At 39.7% G+C, this 15,929-nt stretch overlaps 1 protein-coding gene across 7 annotated transcripts in view; it reads right to left on the bottom strand.

Annotated features, from left to right (window-relative positions):
- Positions 1–15,929, bottom strand: part of ppp3ca (protein phosphatase 3, catalytic subunit, alpha isozyme) — a 425,143-nt gene that overhangs the window by 192,292 nt on the left and 216,922 nt on the right. For all 7 annotated transcript variants that reach the window (XM_043703681.1, XM_043703683.1, XM_043703682.1 and 4 more), the window contains one exon: positions 12,540–12,740. In XM_043703681.1, coding sequence (XP_043559616.1) covers positions 12,540–12,740 — 201 coding nt within the window. The remainder of the gene's footprint in view (positions 1–12,539; positions 12,741–15,929) is intronic.

Here is a 15,929-nt window from a genome sequence, read left to right as displayed (position 1 = left end):
TTTAGCTTGACTGAAGCACCAAGGGTTGCATTATATGTAGAAATAGTAAGAGGCAGAAGGTGAAGGCTTACTGGAATCACAAGAGGATTTGCTTAGGTGGTGTTAATTATATCACTACTGTATCATTTGTGACACAGTAAATAAGAAAGGTTTAAATATAAATATAAATATATATTGCCTTATTTGCTGCAGCATTCTCATTCCCCAGTGGACAGAAAACTTCACCAGAATGGCACACCACCTCAGTTTAAATGACAAGTATGAACTGGAATATTTACTTTCTAGTAAACCATGTAGGGAAATCCAGATGGAAAGAGGGAAAGGAGAAGCCAAATTTGAACTGAACATTCAGACAAGGAGCCCAACAGTTGGAAGCTCACTCCAGGAAAACCCCTAACAAAATATGATAGAGACTCTACAAAACTGTTCATTAATAGATTGAAAGATTGGACAGGTCATCTGTAAAGTATCATATTAATTGTACATTTTATTCAAACAATGAGCCATGGTTTATCACTGCAGAATATGGAGAGCCAAATCTTGAGAGAGGCAACGGCAGAAGCATAATTAGTACAGTATAAATAATTCTTCAGTGAAACAGCAGTTCAACATCAATTCTTTAGTAATACAGATGAAGGTTTCAACACATGTGTGGGCTGCTAAGGAACCAAGAAATAGAGCAGGTGGCAACTGAGACTTTTTAATTCAGCAGAAGCATAGTATTTTCAAACTGAAATTTTGAGAATGTACTTAATTTCAGATCCATGCAAAACTGATTGTCTGGATTGCTGCATGTTACTGAACACAAACAGCAACTGCACATTTTGTCCTAGAATTTTACACTGTTCACATTGAAATAAAAATATCTTCTGAATGCTCTCACTGCTGCTCTAGCTATTTTCAGAGTACTGTACCAGAGATTACTGGCACCGTGTACAACAACAATTCATCTCCACCAGAGGGCACTCCTGGGATTAATACATACATAACTGAGTTACTGGTCATAAATCTCAGCCCTTCATAGTCACAGATAGCCAACCAGTTTCTTTGCAGTAATTCATCACTGTATGCTCTTCAGAAAACCCATTAAGGAGTAGGCTTCAACAATATAAGCTGGAAGTGCAAGAATCATAAAAAGTAATATAAAACATATCAAAAAATCTCCTTAAACATTTATATCACATGCACTCAAGAACCAAATACATGGAAAAATTTATGTACATTAATTTAAAAAAAAAGATTTATCATGTTGAAGTTACCTGAAGCCTGTGATTCATAACTGGACAACTAAAGGAACTCCTGTTCTGCTATCACAGCTTTTCCAGAAGTGTGGTGGTTTTAAATAGGGATTACATCAGGAAGATGAGGATTGCGCATGCCAGTTTAAAAGTCAGTGGTGAGCCAGCCTCCATAGCTCAGAGCAAAACTACTTCTGCCCTATCTGAGAGGAAGCTCCATCTCTTGGTGCTGCTAATCAACCATATGGTGAAGTAGAGGGATTCTCCTGGAAGTGGGCTGGGAGGATCTAGTGAGGGAGATTGGAGAGCCTGCATGAGGAGGCCCACTAAGTAGCACAAAGAAGTAGGTCATACCAAGGACAGGTTGACCTCCAGAAGGTCTGTAAAAGAGGACTCCCCCCCTCCTCCAAAACCCACTCACAACCCACTGCCCAAAACCATCCCCTCATCAGGATCACCAGGATTTCCTCCTTCTCCAATCCAAAAGGAACATACATCAGAAGATAGGCTCTGGCTCCCAAATGGTCCCCGGGGACGGGGCAATCCTCAAGGAACAAACATTAGAAGGTAGGCTCTGGCTCCCAAATGGTTCCCGGGGAAGGGGCATAAAGCTCCACCTAGTATTTCTATTACATTTCCAATAAAGTAATGTTTCAGAATGGAAAGTCCTAAGAGAATGTCTAGTCAGCATTTCCAAATGTAGAAAAATATCAATAAGTTATTTTATTCAAACTGAATAAATAAGCAACCAGACATTTCATGCTTGTAAATATGTCTCAGTCACAGTGAACCAAAAAAGAATCAGTAATTTCCCAATTTTGCATGGCCTCATCCATTTGTACACGTAGTCTAAAACGACATAACTCTGCATCATTTTCTGACAATTAAATTAAATGGAAAAATGTGAGGGTGAAGCAGAGTTCAGAATATGAAAACTGCTGCTGTTAAAGGGGTTGTGGCACTGCCTTAAGAAACTGGCAATCAGAGTGACAAGAATTGCAGCCAGATTGAAGAAATGAGCAGCAGACATCAGGGGGCTGAACCTGCAAAACATCCTCAGGAAGAAATAGATTATGAGGAATGGATTGGGAACGGAGTGCTATTTATATTTCAACCAATGCCATTTAAACTCAACTGTATGTTAAATTGTTGATAACAATAGCAATATTTCTGGTTATTCCAACAACATAAACAAATTTATTCGGCAATTGTTAGTACTCTCTTCTGCCAGATTAATGCCATCTGTTTTAACAAAACTTGCTCTCTGAAATCTCAACACACACATGCTTAGCGTGTGAATTGACTTATGCAAGTTATCTAAATAATCCTTACACTTGCCAAGCAAACTTTTAGAAATAGACATCATTTTTGTTTGCAATTTATAGACTGGTGAATTGGAATCATTAACCAATTTCTCTTCTTTCCCCTTTCACCTCAATCACAGATTTAAGCATGTATTCTGTTTATATGCTTGTATGAGTCTGCAATTGCATTCATATGTCACAAACGATTTCCATCAATGCTCAGGGTTATTGGGTTACCAAAAGAAGCAATTTTGGACTTGTACAGAGTTAGCAATGGTCAATCATGGAACAAGACCACAAAAAATAAGTGGACAGATTTTGCATTAAATCTTTAACTCAACCATGTCATTAGCATCTCACATGCAAGTACCCTCGCCACAGGAGGCATGCATAACCGTAAGCCATGTTCAAGTCTTAGACTTTCAAGGGACCCTAGCCAGAAGGGACAAAGTAGATCCATTCTCCAAATGTCAGGACAAAAGTAGCAACTCTATGATGCAGTCTTCTTGTTCTCCATTATGTCACTACTCCATCACTCTCAATACTCTTAGCCCATCGCGCTGTCCAAGTCATTGCTGGAAATCATACTTCAGGCTAGAAGAGTCACAAGAAAGATTGGAAGAAGATGCGTGCCTTTAAAAGAAAGCAGGGATAGCTGGAAGTCACTGAGGAGGTGAGCAGCAGCAAGTGATTTTGTGATCATGCATACAATGCCACAAAAGATTACCTCATCAGAGCAGCAAAGGTGAGTGGCCTTCCACATTTGTGTACCAGCCACCCTCACCCTGACATTCCCAGTTTTCGCCCGCACAGTGCTCCACAGACAAAAACACCTACGCCATTTTTGTGAGGCATGTTTACCCATTGCCATCTCAACTTATATTGCTTAGACTCACCTTTTATGATTCATAACTATGTTAGTGCTTTCTCATTCCCGTCCCAAACATTTATGTTCCACAAATGCTGCCATTGTGTCCTCTCAAAATATTCCATTTCTCACTAGTAAAAGAGTAGCCAATGTGGAAGAATAACGCAAGAGAGATCAGCAGGATGTTAGATTGCAACATCATTGAAGGTGTGATGATATTGCTCCTTTGACAAGGTTATGCTGTCCTTGGCATTCTTTTTCCAGAGAAGTCGTAAAAGCAATGATTCTGAAAAGGCTAGGTCTGAAGGGTTTTAGGGCCAATTCGATTATTGCTGACAGATACTGCTCTCAAGCAAAAGGCTTTCAAGTTTAAAAACAACTTGTATATTGAAAGGGGAGTGGTCAGTTTTCCCAGCTCAGCTTATCTTTGGTTTTGTTCGGTTTTATTAGCACTCTGGCTGCTCACTGAAAGCAGTCAGTCAGTTTGAGGTTGCTGGTTCAAGAAACACCTACATGGAAAAAGGTGTCCCATGCTGAATCCCTCGGTCATCTCTTTCTCTCTCTCTCTCTCCCCCCTCTCTCTCCTATAAGATTCTGTGCTTGATTTTACCTTCTTTGCCAAGGGATGTTTATGAAAATTGTTGCAGGAATTTGGAATAGCATCATTAAATTGGGATAATATACTGGATTTTCAGATAAGTTAAATTATTCCGCTCTATTTTCTTTGTGCATCATTCAATAATCTTGCAAATACATTCTGGCTTTGGGTCAGCTGCAACCCTCCTGGAATATCTACTTGACACCTGCTTTAACAACTAGCAAAGTTAGGGTCTGGGCTACTTTCTTGAAATGTTTTGGTTGTGGTGATGGTGGTGGGGTGGTTTTGGCCAGGCCCATAACAGAAGTGAAGATACAGAATATATCATCAAACATTCACATAGATTACAACACACATTCATGTTGACCTGATGTTAGCAGTTACTGACTGATAATGATCTGCACATTGATAACTCTGAATCCTTTCACCTTGTCAGTTTTAATTCATGTCTAATTAATCTCCAATATTTGTTTCAAGCATCAGGCAGATACTGATTCAAGAGGACAATGACTCCTCTCTGAGGAGGTTGTGTACTCTGAGAAAGCAGTGTCACAGGACTCAAATTCAACCTCCATCAGCTCAGAAACATACAACTTGCTGTACATCCCATGAGAAGCATATGTGTTGTCATATGGTGAGTCACACAAGTGAGCAGGAGCTGGTTTAGACAGAGGGACTCCAGGCTCTGCTCTTCTCCACACAAAGGCTGAGCCTCAAAGATTATTAACAAGCAGTACTATCCTGAAGCAGAAACTCTGTGAGGTTCTATCTGCATTTCCAGAAAAAAACTGTGCATCATTGCAATGAGATTGGAACAGACCGAGTTCACTCTGAGATTCATAAGGCATTAATGCAGATGTCCATTCTATGACACCTGCGTGAAGCATCAGATGCAGCCAATAATGGAGTGCAACAGCCTGCATACTCAGTCCAGCAGCTTAATTATCGATGTCGGAACGCCTCTCTCTTCAGCATCTGTTCGAATTTCAAGTGTCCACATCTTACATAAACATGGTGGTCTGGGAGGACCTGGAAAGGGAAAATGTACAAAGAGAAGATGGAATTGGAAACTCTGCTCAAAGTGCTTCAACTCTTTCCCTTGTTCCTCAACCTGCTCAAGTGATAGTCAATCAGAGTCCCACAGTGGGACAGTCTTTGTCAGGGGTCTCATAAGCTCTAAACTCCATAGGTCATTGGCCTTGCACATTAGAGTAGTCAAAGTAGGGGCATAACAGGCAGAAGTGGGTACTGCAGATGCTGGAGATTAGAGTCAAGATTAGAGTGGTGCTAGAAAGGCACAGCAGGTCAGGCAGCATCCGAGGAGCAGGAAAATCGACGTTTTGGGCAAAAGCCCTTCATCAGGAATCAGCAGGGGCAAAGCAGCCTGCTTCTGGTTCTGCAGAAACAACCAGGAATATAATATGGTGAAGTAGTAAGAAAAGGAATACAGTTAGTCCTCATTTCCACTGACTCATGGAGATCTCTAGGAAGACTGAAAACTGGAGAAGAAGTATTTACAAAAGAGTCAATCATCTTAAGTATCTCAAATAGGTGCGGGTGGAAGCCAAGTTCAAAATGTGGAAGAATGTACAAACATCTGAGAATCTGATACACCCACCTTCTCAAACACCATCTGTCCCACTTGTAGCAAGGTGTGTAGGTCCAGTATTGAACTATTTTGTAACTTCATGACTCCAAACTCCAGGGTGGAAAAACGTTATCCTCAGTTTTGAGAAACTGACGAAGAAACTAGAATTTGAGCATCTGTGTGAAAGAACTTCTGAGAGAGGAAACAGATATTGGTGTGTTGAACCTGCCACTGAATTTGCAGGACTTGTGGAGGCATCGGTGCTGATACATTTCTTAATATTTGAGATGTCTGATGCATATTGTCCACATCTCTGATGCATACAGTCAGGAAGCTAACATTACTGCCCTGCAGACAATGAGTTTGGTGCAGAGTCTGAGGTCTTTGTCATTAAACACTCTGTTTCTCAGATGGTCAAAGGTTGCACTGGCACAGTGGAGGTGATCTTGACCATAATCTATGACTCCCTGCACTGGTGGGAATCCAATCACAGTAGCAAATCTGAGGAATTTCTCATTTTGTCTGCCCTCATCAGAAGCATATTGACTAGTGTTGACAGTAGACAAACAATACATCTGTGATTTGAGACATTTACTTATGTATATTAGACTGGGGAGTCTAAGGGATATCACCATCCCTGTGATAAAGAAATTTCATATTGTGCTAATTGAGATAGCTACTGGCAATGCATCCAGATTGCCCAGAAAGCTTCAGGTGTCATCAATGATCTGCATTAAAGACTGGATGTCTGAACAAGTGGTGTTAGTCATGCCTAGAAAGCTGACACTCTTCCAATCTGCTCCATGATGTATCACCTGTTGATAGCAAGAGGTGTGTTTGTCCCTCTGTCCTGCAGAGTGAAGGTGCTGCACCTACTGGATTAGTTCATTCTATTGGTCTTATTGCTAAAGGCTAATCAGAAGCTTTTGAGAAGGATGAACAGCTAAGAAGTACAGATCAAAGGCAAAAAAGTCCAAAGTAGCAGAAATAATCTCAAGTTTTAGAAAATTCCTCTAGAATTTTAAAAGAACATGTCCTGTGAGCAAAAGCACAATGTTTGGGTAAAGAAGTAGCCACCATAGCTTTCAGCCTACCAATTACTCAATCTCATTAACCATAACAACTCTTTCTCCGAGTTGTACCTGATGAGTTAAATTTAGATAGTCAGAGAAACCCTTATGCTACTAGTTAAAGCCAGAAGACAGGGTGAAAGTCGGAGTCTTGTGGTGCAGTGAAGGTGTCCATACCTTTGAGCCAGGAGATCCAAAGTTAAGTCCCGCCTTTCCTGGGGAGTGTCACAGCATGTCTGAGCAGGTTGATTAAAATACGTACAAGTTAAAGCTGCAGTCAATATGCTGTTGAATATTTAAATCTGATTGGTTGCTTGTATGAGGTTTTCTGCATACTTAGAAAAATGTACTTGCACTCACACCTCACAATCTGCTCAAATTGTTACTGCTGTGATTAATATCACTTTCACCTGACTCAAATGAGATTAGCCAATCATATTAATACAGTATTTATATGAGATTTCACCTCCCTGTTCAGATATCCTGCCTTTCTCTGGCCAATGTCTATAGTTTGAGTGAGGTGTTAACCAAGGCCCCGTCTGCCCTTTTATATAAAAGATCTTATGAGACTATTCAAGAAACAGCAATGGAGTTCTTCCAGTACCTTGGCTTATAGTCATTCATCAATAAACATCAATAAGAAAATAGATGTTTTGGTAATTATTTTATTGCTGAAATCCTTCCTGATGCCAAAGTTGTACGTTCTTTCAGCTACACACAACACATTGATTTTATTTCAATAAATCATTTAATCTACATTGTTCTTAGAAAGAAATATAAATATCTTATTTGAAAATAATATGAAAGTTAAAAAAAAGAACTGATAAATAAAATACATGACAATTCAAGTTAGGAGCTGGAACAGGTCACTCAAGCCACAAATCAGCTCCACTATTCAGTAAGATCATCGCCAATCTCAATACTTCACTTTCCCACCTACTGCTAATAACCTTTCAATTCCTTGCTTATCAAGAATCACTGTAGTGGTTGTAATGAGGTCAGCCAGCTGGACCTCACAGGATACGAGTTCCCTGATTGGGATTGTTCATCTGGTCCAATCAGGGAGCATTGGCTGCCAGATAAAAAGGGAAGTGTGGTTGGCCAAACTAGAGAAAAAAAAGAAAAAAAAAAGAAAAAAAACACAAGTGTACCCTTTGATGTGAAGGGCAGTGCTTGTCACTGGCCACTTGGGTGTTTGCCTATCGAAAAAAAATAGAACAGGAGTGCCAACCGGAAGGTGGGTAGGGGCGGGCTGCCTTAGAGTGGTCGGAAGGTGGGAGGGGCGGGGGCTTGCTGGGTCTGTATTGTCTGCACTTTTGTATGTAACAGTACTGTGTAATGTACAACTGTCATTGCTGTTGGAAAAAACAGGAAGTGTTTCCTGGTGGTAGAAATTGAATAAAGATTTGTACACCTTGTGTCTCTCACTGTGTCTCACACCTGCACACACACACCATGGGTGCTGGGGAAAAAAAAGCACTACCGCAGTTAGGCGGTAATGTGGTGGTTAAATTAAAAAAAAAGAAAGAAGAAAAAAGAAAAAAGAAAAAAAAGAAACAAATGGAAAAGAAAGAAAGTGTTTCCTGGTGGTGGAAATTGAATAAAGATTCGTACACCTTGTGTCTCTCACTGTCTCACACCTGCACACACACACCATGGGTGCTGGGGAAAAAATAAGCACTACCGCGGTTAGGCGGTAGTGTGAGGGTTAATTTAAAAAAAAGATAACCGGGGGAATACCAACACCCTTGAATTGTTCAGGAAAAAAAAGAAAAGAAATAAGCAGGGGATTCTGCATTATTTCTCCCTCCAACTCTATTCTGATTAGTCCCTACCCTCCCCTTCACTGTTTTGAGCACAAAGCACTGCCCTTTGATGTGAAGGGCAGTGCTTGTCACTGGCCACCTGGGTGTTTTCCTATCTTCCTGGTGGTGGAAATTGAATAAAGATTTGTGCACTTTGTGTCTTTCACTGTGTCTCACACCTGCACACACACACCATGGGTGCTGGGGAAAGAATAAGCACTACCGCGGTTAGGTGGTAGTGTGGGGGTTAATTTAAATTTTAAAAAAATTTTAAAAAATAAATAGGATGGTAAGGGCACTGCTTGTCAAAAGAAAAGAAAAAAATAAGGGAAGTGTTTCCTGGTGGTGGAAATTGAATAAAGATTCGTACACCTTGTGTCTCTCACTGTGTCTCTCACCTACACACACACACCATAGCTGCTGGGGGAAAAAAAAGCACTACCGCAGTTAGGCAGTAGTGTGGGGGTTAAATAAAAAAAGAAAAAAAGAAAAAAAAAGGAAAAAACGTGAAGTGTTTCCTGGTGGTGGAAATTGAATAAAGATTCGTACACCTGGTGTCTCTCACTTGCACACACACACAGCAAGGATGCTGGGGAAAAATAAGCACTACCGCAGTTAGGCGGTAGTGTGGGGGTTTAAAAAGTAAAAAAAGAAAAAAAGGGAAGTGTTTCCTGGTGGTGGAAATTGAATAAAGATTCGTTAACCTTGTGTCTCTCACTGTGTCTCTCACCTACACACACACACCATAGCTGCTGGGGGAAAAAAAAGCACTACCGCAGTTAGGCAGTAGTGTGGGGGTTAAATAAAAAAAGAAAAAAAGAAAAAAAAAGGAAAAAACGTGAAGTGTTTCCTGGTGGTGGAAATTGAATAAAGATTCGTTAACCTTGTGTCTCTCACTGTGTCTCACACCTGCACACACACACAGCAAGGATGCTGGGGAAAAATAAACACTACCGCAGTTAGGCGGTAGTGTGGGGGTTTAAAAAGAGAAAAAAAGAAAAAAAAAGAAAAAAAGGAAGTGTTTCCTGGTGGTGGAAATTGAATAAAGATTCGTACACCTTGTGTCTCTCACTGTGTCTCTCACCTACACACACACACCATAGCTGCTGGGGGAAAAAAAAGCACTACCGCAGTTAGGCAGTAGTGTGGGGGTTAAATAAAAAAAGAAAAAAAGAAAAAAAAAGGAAAAAACGTGAAGTGTTTCCTGGTGGTGGAAATTTGGGTGCTGGGGAAAAAAATAATAAGCACTACCGCCGTTAGGCAGTAGTGTGGGGGTTTTAAAAAAATATATAAACAGGGAATTATCACACAGCAAAAAAAAAAGGGAAGTGTTTCCTGGTGGTGGAAATTGAATAAAGATTCGTACACCTTGTGTCTCTCACTGTGTCTCACACCTGCACACACACGCAGCATGGGTGCTGGGGAAAAATAAGCACTACCGCAGTTAGGCGGTAGTGTGGGGGTTTAAAAAAAAAAGACAAAAAAAAAAACAGGAGCATCTGGCCATAAACAGGTCAATAAAGATTCGTGCACCTTGTGTCTCTCACTGTGTCTCACACGTGCACACATACCATGGGTAATGAAAAAAAAGGGAAGTATTTCCTGGTGGTGGAAATTGAATAAAGATTCGTACACCTTGTGTCTCTCACTGTGTCTCACATCTGCACACATACAACATGGGTGCTGGGGAAAAAAATAACCACTACTGCAGTTAGGCGGTAGTGCGGGGGTTATATATATAAAAAAAGAAAAAAACAATAAACAGGAGTGTCCCTTTGATGTGAAGGGCACTGCTTGTCACTGGAAATAAAAACAGGGGTCTCTTAAAAAAAAGGAAAGTGTTACATTAGAGCCCGGGTGTCCTTGGAGAAGGAGCACACGGTGTCCACCAACACCCTGGAGTTGTTCAGGGAGAGGTGGGCGCTGCAGGGAGTGGAGTGCATTATTTCCCCCTGCAACTCTATTTTGATTTAGTCCCTGCCCTCCCCTTCGCTGTTTGATCACACAGCATTGCCCTTTTTTGTGAAGGGCACTGCTTGTCACTGGCCACTTGGGTGTTTTCCTATCTTCCTGGTGGTGGAAATTGAATAAAGATTCGCACACATTGTGTCTCTCACTGTGTCTCTCACCTGCGCACACACACAACGTGGGTGCTGGGGAAAAATAAGCACTACTGCAGTTAGGCAGTAGTGTGGGGGTTAATAAAAAAAAGAAAAAAAGAAAAGGGAAGTGTTACACTCTTTTTTATGTAATTGGATTGTCTCATGTACAAATGTCATTGCTGCCTTTTATATGTGGAAGTGGGTTTTGAGGTTTGTTCTCATCTCCCTGTAAACTGGTTGAAAGGTAGGGTGTGGGGCCTGGCTTTGCTGCTCCTCTCCCTTGTAAAATTGCGGTTGTATACAGCTGTAAATGTTAATTGTTAACTGTTTTCTTGAAAACTGTTTTGTAATTTGTTAAATTAAAAAAAGGGAAGTGTTTCCACTGTGTCTCACACCTGCATACACACACATGGGTGTGGGGAAAAAATAAACACTACCGCAATTAGGCGGTAGTGTGGGGAAAAAAGAAAAAAAAAGAAAAAAGAAAATAAACAGGAGATTCAGAGAGTCTCTTCATTCTTGAGACTGACTCTGAAAAAAGAAAAAAGGGAAGTTTTTACCTACACACACACAACATGGGTGCTGGGGTAAAAAATAAGCACTACCGCAGTTAGGCGGTAATGTGGGGGTAAAAAGAAAAGAGCAGTGTCAGAAATCTTGGCACTCTTAAAAAAAAGAAAAAAAAGGAAACAGGAATATCAGAGGTTCTGTTCAATCTGAGAGCTGGCTCGGAGGGAGCTGGATCAGTGTGAGAAGGACTCTCCTCTTGAAATAAAAAGGGAAGTGTTCACCTGCACACACAACATGGGTGCTGGGGAAAAAAATAAGCACTACCAAAAAAAAAGGAGTCACACACAACATGGGTGCTGGGGAAAAAGTAAGCACTACCGCAGTTAGGTGGTAGTGTGGAGATTAAACAAAAAGAAAGAAAAAAAGAAAAAAGAACAAGACTGTCAGGGGTTCTGTTAAAAAAAAAGAAAAAAAAAGGGAATGTCAGGGGTTCTGTAAAAAAGACAAAAAAGGGAAGTGTTCACCTACACACACACAACATGGGTGCTGGGGAAAAAAAAAGCACTACCGCAGTTAGGTGGTTGTGTGGGCGGTTAAAAAAAAGGTAGAGGATTGTCTAAAGATAAGCACTACCGCAGTTAGGCGGTAGTGTGGGGGCTTTAAAAAAAAGGAGAAACAAAAGAGAAAAAAGGAAAAAAAAGGGAAGTGTTCGAGATACTGTCATCCTGATAACTGACTTAGACTGAGGCAGTGCTAAAGTCAAGGACTGTTCATTTCACTATCTACCTATGCCTTAAGAATATTGGTTATTATTAGGGGACCTGTACGCAAGATCAGGTACAAAATTCACCTATGATCAGATATAAAATGAATAAATAGCTCCAAAACGTAATCCTTAGCTCCTAACGTATAGTTAGGCCAATAGTTTTGTTTCACATGACATCTCTTTACCTAATCCATACTTCTTGGATGTTACAGTTATGCATTTGTAGTTTTCTTGGAAACTCTTGCAGTTAGATATCTATCTGTTAACAGCCAACATATCACAGTGACATAACTCTCAAAGCTTAAACATGATCTCGCATCAACTCATCTGATGTGAATGGTTTTCTTCAAACTTATTTCAATTTTTAAGAACAATATTCATGTTACAGTTTACATTCAAATTGTCAGGAATTTCTCCCCACTGCTTCTGCACCACTGCCAGAATATTGCCGGATATGCAGCAGAAACCCTATTTACTCTGGACTTTGGAGTTTCTGCTCAGTTTTCAGCAAAGATCCAATGATACGTTAGGAACAGCTTTGAGGAAGTTCTCAATATCTTCTGTTAACTTTTGAAGTGGGTTATATTTGGAATGTACTTAGCATTGCTAAATCACAGTTCATTTCATATTATATTCACACCTAAAATTTGTTTTAAATTTCAAAATGCTAACAAGTCTACACAGTTCTACCTGTCACAGGAGCTTCTATATCCAGCATTGTTTTTTCTTGGCGAAGAATGGAAGCTCCTTCATTAATAATTCGAAGTGCTACAATTTCTTCTACTCGCCCCTCCTTGGTGAGATGAGCCTTTAAAAGATCAACCCGTGGCTTGCCATCACAGTCAAATACTTCCTTCATGGTCAGTCGATGGCTTAGTGGAAAAGGAACAGCTGTAACATAAAAAGAGAAATATAGGTGGCAAACAAACCCATATTGTATGCTTCCAACTAAACATAAGTATTATGACACGTGTGGTGTACTTTGCATTGCAAGGTCCCCCCCTCCTACAAGACTAATCGCCCTGTTCATTTCTCAGTCTATCCTCATCAGTGAGGAGAGTTCCGCCCAGTGCAGACACTATGAACATGCTGTTTGACGTACACATCATTGGTTTCACGCCCTCCCCAATTCATCCTTCTGTACACTGGATCAGATATTTTCAGCTGAATTCTCCTTCCTGGGAAACATATTTTCTTCTCATGACCATTTAAAACTATATTTTTTTAAAAATCAAAATATTGAAGAAAATATGGAATTCTTAATAAACAGTAGCTGGTTGGCATAAGAGAAACATGGCATAGGTGAATCAGCTGTACACTAGCTTGAGTTGGGAATCAAGCTTTTAGAACAGCTTGATATTCCTGTTGGTTGGCTGGTTCATCCTTGCTCCACGTAGGGAGATAAGGACACATTACAATTGTTTATGGTGGAAGTGATAAAGGGGCTTCATGGAGTTTTCTGTCTGGGGAATGTAGAGTCTAGCTGAAACATACCTCAGTACATAAAATATTAATATTTTACAAAGTAATTTAAGAAACAGATTTTACATGTTTCTAAGATGTATTACATACTGACTACATTATGCAAGTAACTCTGTTAAATGTTACTCTGCCAGTTCATTGATGTTTTTATTTTGTTGGCATTGGCGGTAATGTTAATTCTCAAATGTTAAAGCAAGGTTATAATGGACAACAGCAGAGCAACAATTATCATAAAATGTCAAATAAATCACCAAAAAGACAATTTAAACAGTACAGTACAATGAAGTTATATATAATTTACTGACATTGGGAAGATCAAACAAATTTTCAGGAAGATTTTGGTTGAGAATCTGCATAGTACCAATTCAGAACTTAATATGAAAAATAATTTTGGTGAAAATTATAAAGACACTGTGGTTTCACCTTCTAAAGTAAACAGCATAGTGTGTTTAGCAACCTAAATATGTATGCATTGTTTATGTTTTGCCCATAAATGAACTTAGCCAACCATAGTATAACACAGAATGTACAGTAAGAAACAGGTCATTCAGCCTATTTGGTCTATATTAGTGATCCTACACTGTCAGCATAGCCCTCTATTCCTTCATCACATGATGATGCAACATCCTCTTAATTCCATCTCTAGCATTCATCTCAAATATTTATTGCAGTACTGAGTTCCACATTCCAAATTCCGTCCTGAATTTATTTGATCACTAATATATACTCATAGGCTCTTGTTTCTGACTCCCCACAAGTGGCAATATTTTGAGCACTGAGGTATTTTTACAATTTAATTAATTTTAGTTCAACTAAAATTCCCCGTGATTTCAACCGTGGGTGGATTCCAAACTTTTACAGGAAAATCCACAAATGATTTATCATGACAACACATCATGGTATTTCAGAGTTTGTTTGGCATTTATTTGGCTGTATGGAAAGCAATTATCGAGACTGAAATAAAATGACTCTTAAGATTCTGCTAAAATGAATGTTTGTAATATAATGGTCCAATGATTTAATTTCCAATTAATGTAATATTCAGATACAATGAAATACCGTAATGTAAGACACCACATTTTTTCTTTTTGGGATTATAAACTGAAACAGAAGCATGATTGTTATATAGTTTGAATTATCAGCAGAATTTTGCAACTTTGGAAAAATCAAGTGGTGCATAATTTTTGGTTGTGCAATATAATGTTGCTTTTCAAAGCAGTGAGATTGTTACTATGAGACAGATTGACACCAAAAGTTAGGGAAAGACTGCTTGTTCCCTGTCAATATTGTATTCCAATGATAATATCCTTACCAAATCATTTGGCTTCTGTCTGTTGTATTCGTCAATGAGGTTTTGTGGGTTTGGGGCTTTTAACGGGACATATTTTAAGTTGCATAGTAGCAAACGAGGAAGCCCTTTCTCTGCAATTTGTTAGATTTGTAGGTTACAATAAATAAAGGTAGTTTCTGTTAATGGTGAAACATAGCCCAGATTTTTGAATGGCCAGATAATTTGTTCCTGCAGTGTAGGTTAAAACTAATATGCAACCAACTCCTGGTTGTACTAAGGGTCGATTACGTTGATGAACCTGCCATTTTGCTCAATCTCAGCTGGGAACATAGTGTTATTGTTTCGCAGTTCTATTTGATAATATAGCTAAAATATTTTATGTCAAAGAAATTGCACCTGAATATTTGTCAATCATTGTATAGCATAGCTATACACACATTTCAAAATGGGGAATCCTGAGAGACAAGATGCACGTGTATTTGGAAAGGCATGGACTGATTAGGGATAGTCAACATGACTTTGTGTGTGGGAAATCATGTCTCACAAACTTGATTTGAGTTTTTTGAAGAAGTAACAAAGAAGATTGATGAGGGCAGAGTAGTAGATGTGATCTATATGGACTTCAGTAAGGCTTTCGACAAGGTTCCCCAAGGGAGACTGGTTAGCAAGGTTAGATCTCATGGAATACAGGGAGAACTAGCCATTGGATACAGAACTGGCTCAAAGGTAGAAGACAGAGGGTGGTGCTGGAGTGTTGTTTTTCAGACTGGAGGCCTGCGACCAGTGGATAGCTACAAGGATCGGTGCTGGTTCCACTACCTTTTGTATAAATGATTTGGATGTGAGCATAAGAGGTATAGTTAGTAAGTTTGTACATGACACCAAAATTGGAAGTGTAGTGGACAGCGAAGAAGACTACCTCAGATTACAACAGGATCTTGATCAGATGGGCCAATAGGCTGAGAAGAGGCAGATGGAGTTTAATTTAGATAAATGTGTGTTGCTGCACGTTGGGAAAGCAAATCTTTGCAGGACTTATACACTTAATGGCAAGGTCCTAGGGAGTGTTGCAGAACAAAGAGATCTTGGAGTGCAGATTCATAGCTCCTTGAAAGTGGAGTCACAGGTAGATAGGATAGTGAAGAAGGCATTTGGTATGCTTTCCTTTGTTGGTCAGAGTATTGAGTACAGAGTTGGGACGTCATGTTGCGGCTGTGCAGGACATTGGTTAGGCCACTGTTGGAATATTGCATGCAATTCTGGTCTCCTTCCTATCAGAAAGATGTTGTGAAACTTGAAAGGATTCA

This window comes from Chiloscyllium plagiosum, chromosome 14, assembly GCF_004010195.1.
Source record: "Chiloscyllium plagiosum isolate BGI_BamShark_2017 chromosome 14, ASM401019v2, whole genome shotgun sequence".
NCBI classification, from domain to species: Eukaryota; Metazoa; Chordata; class Chondrichthyes; order Orectolobiformes; family Hemiscylliidae; genus Chiloscyllium; species Chiloscyllium plagiosum.
Note: the sequence above shows the minus strand (reverse complement) of the source record. Positions and strands in the feature narration are given on the sequence as shown.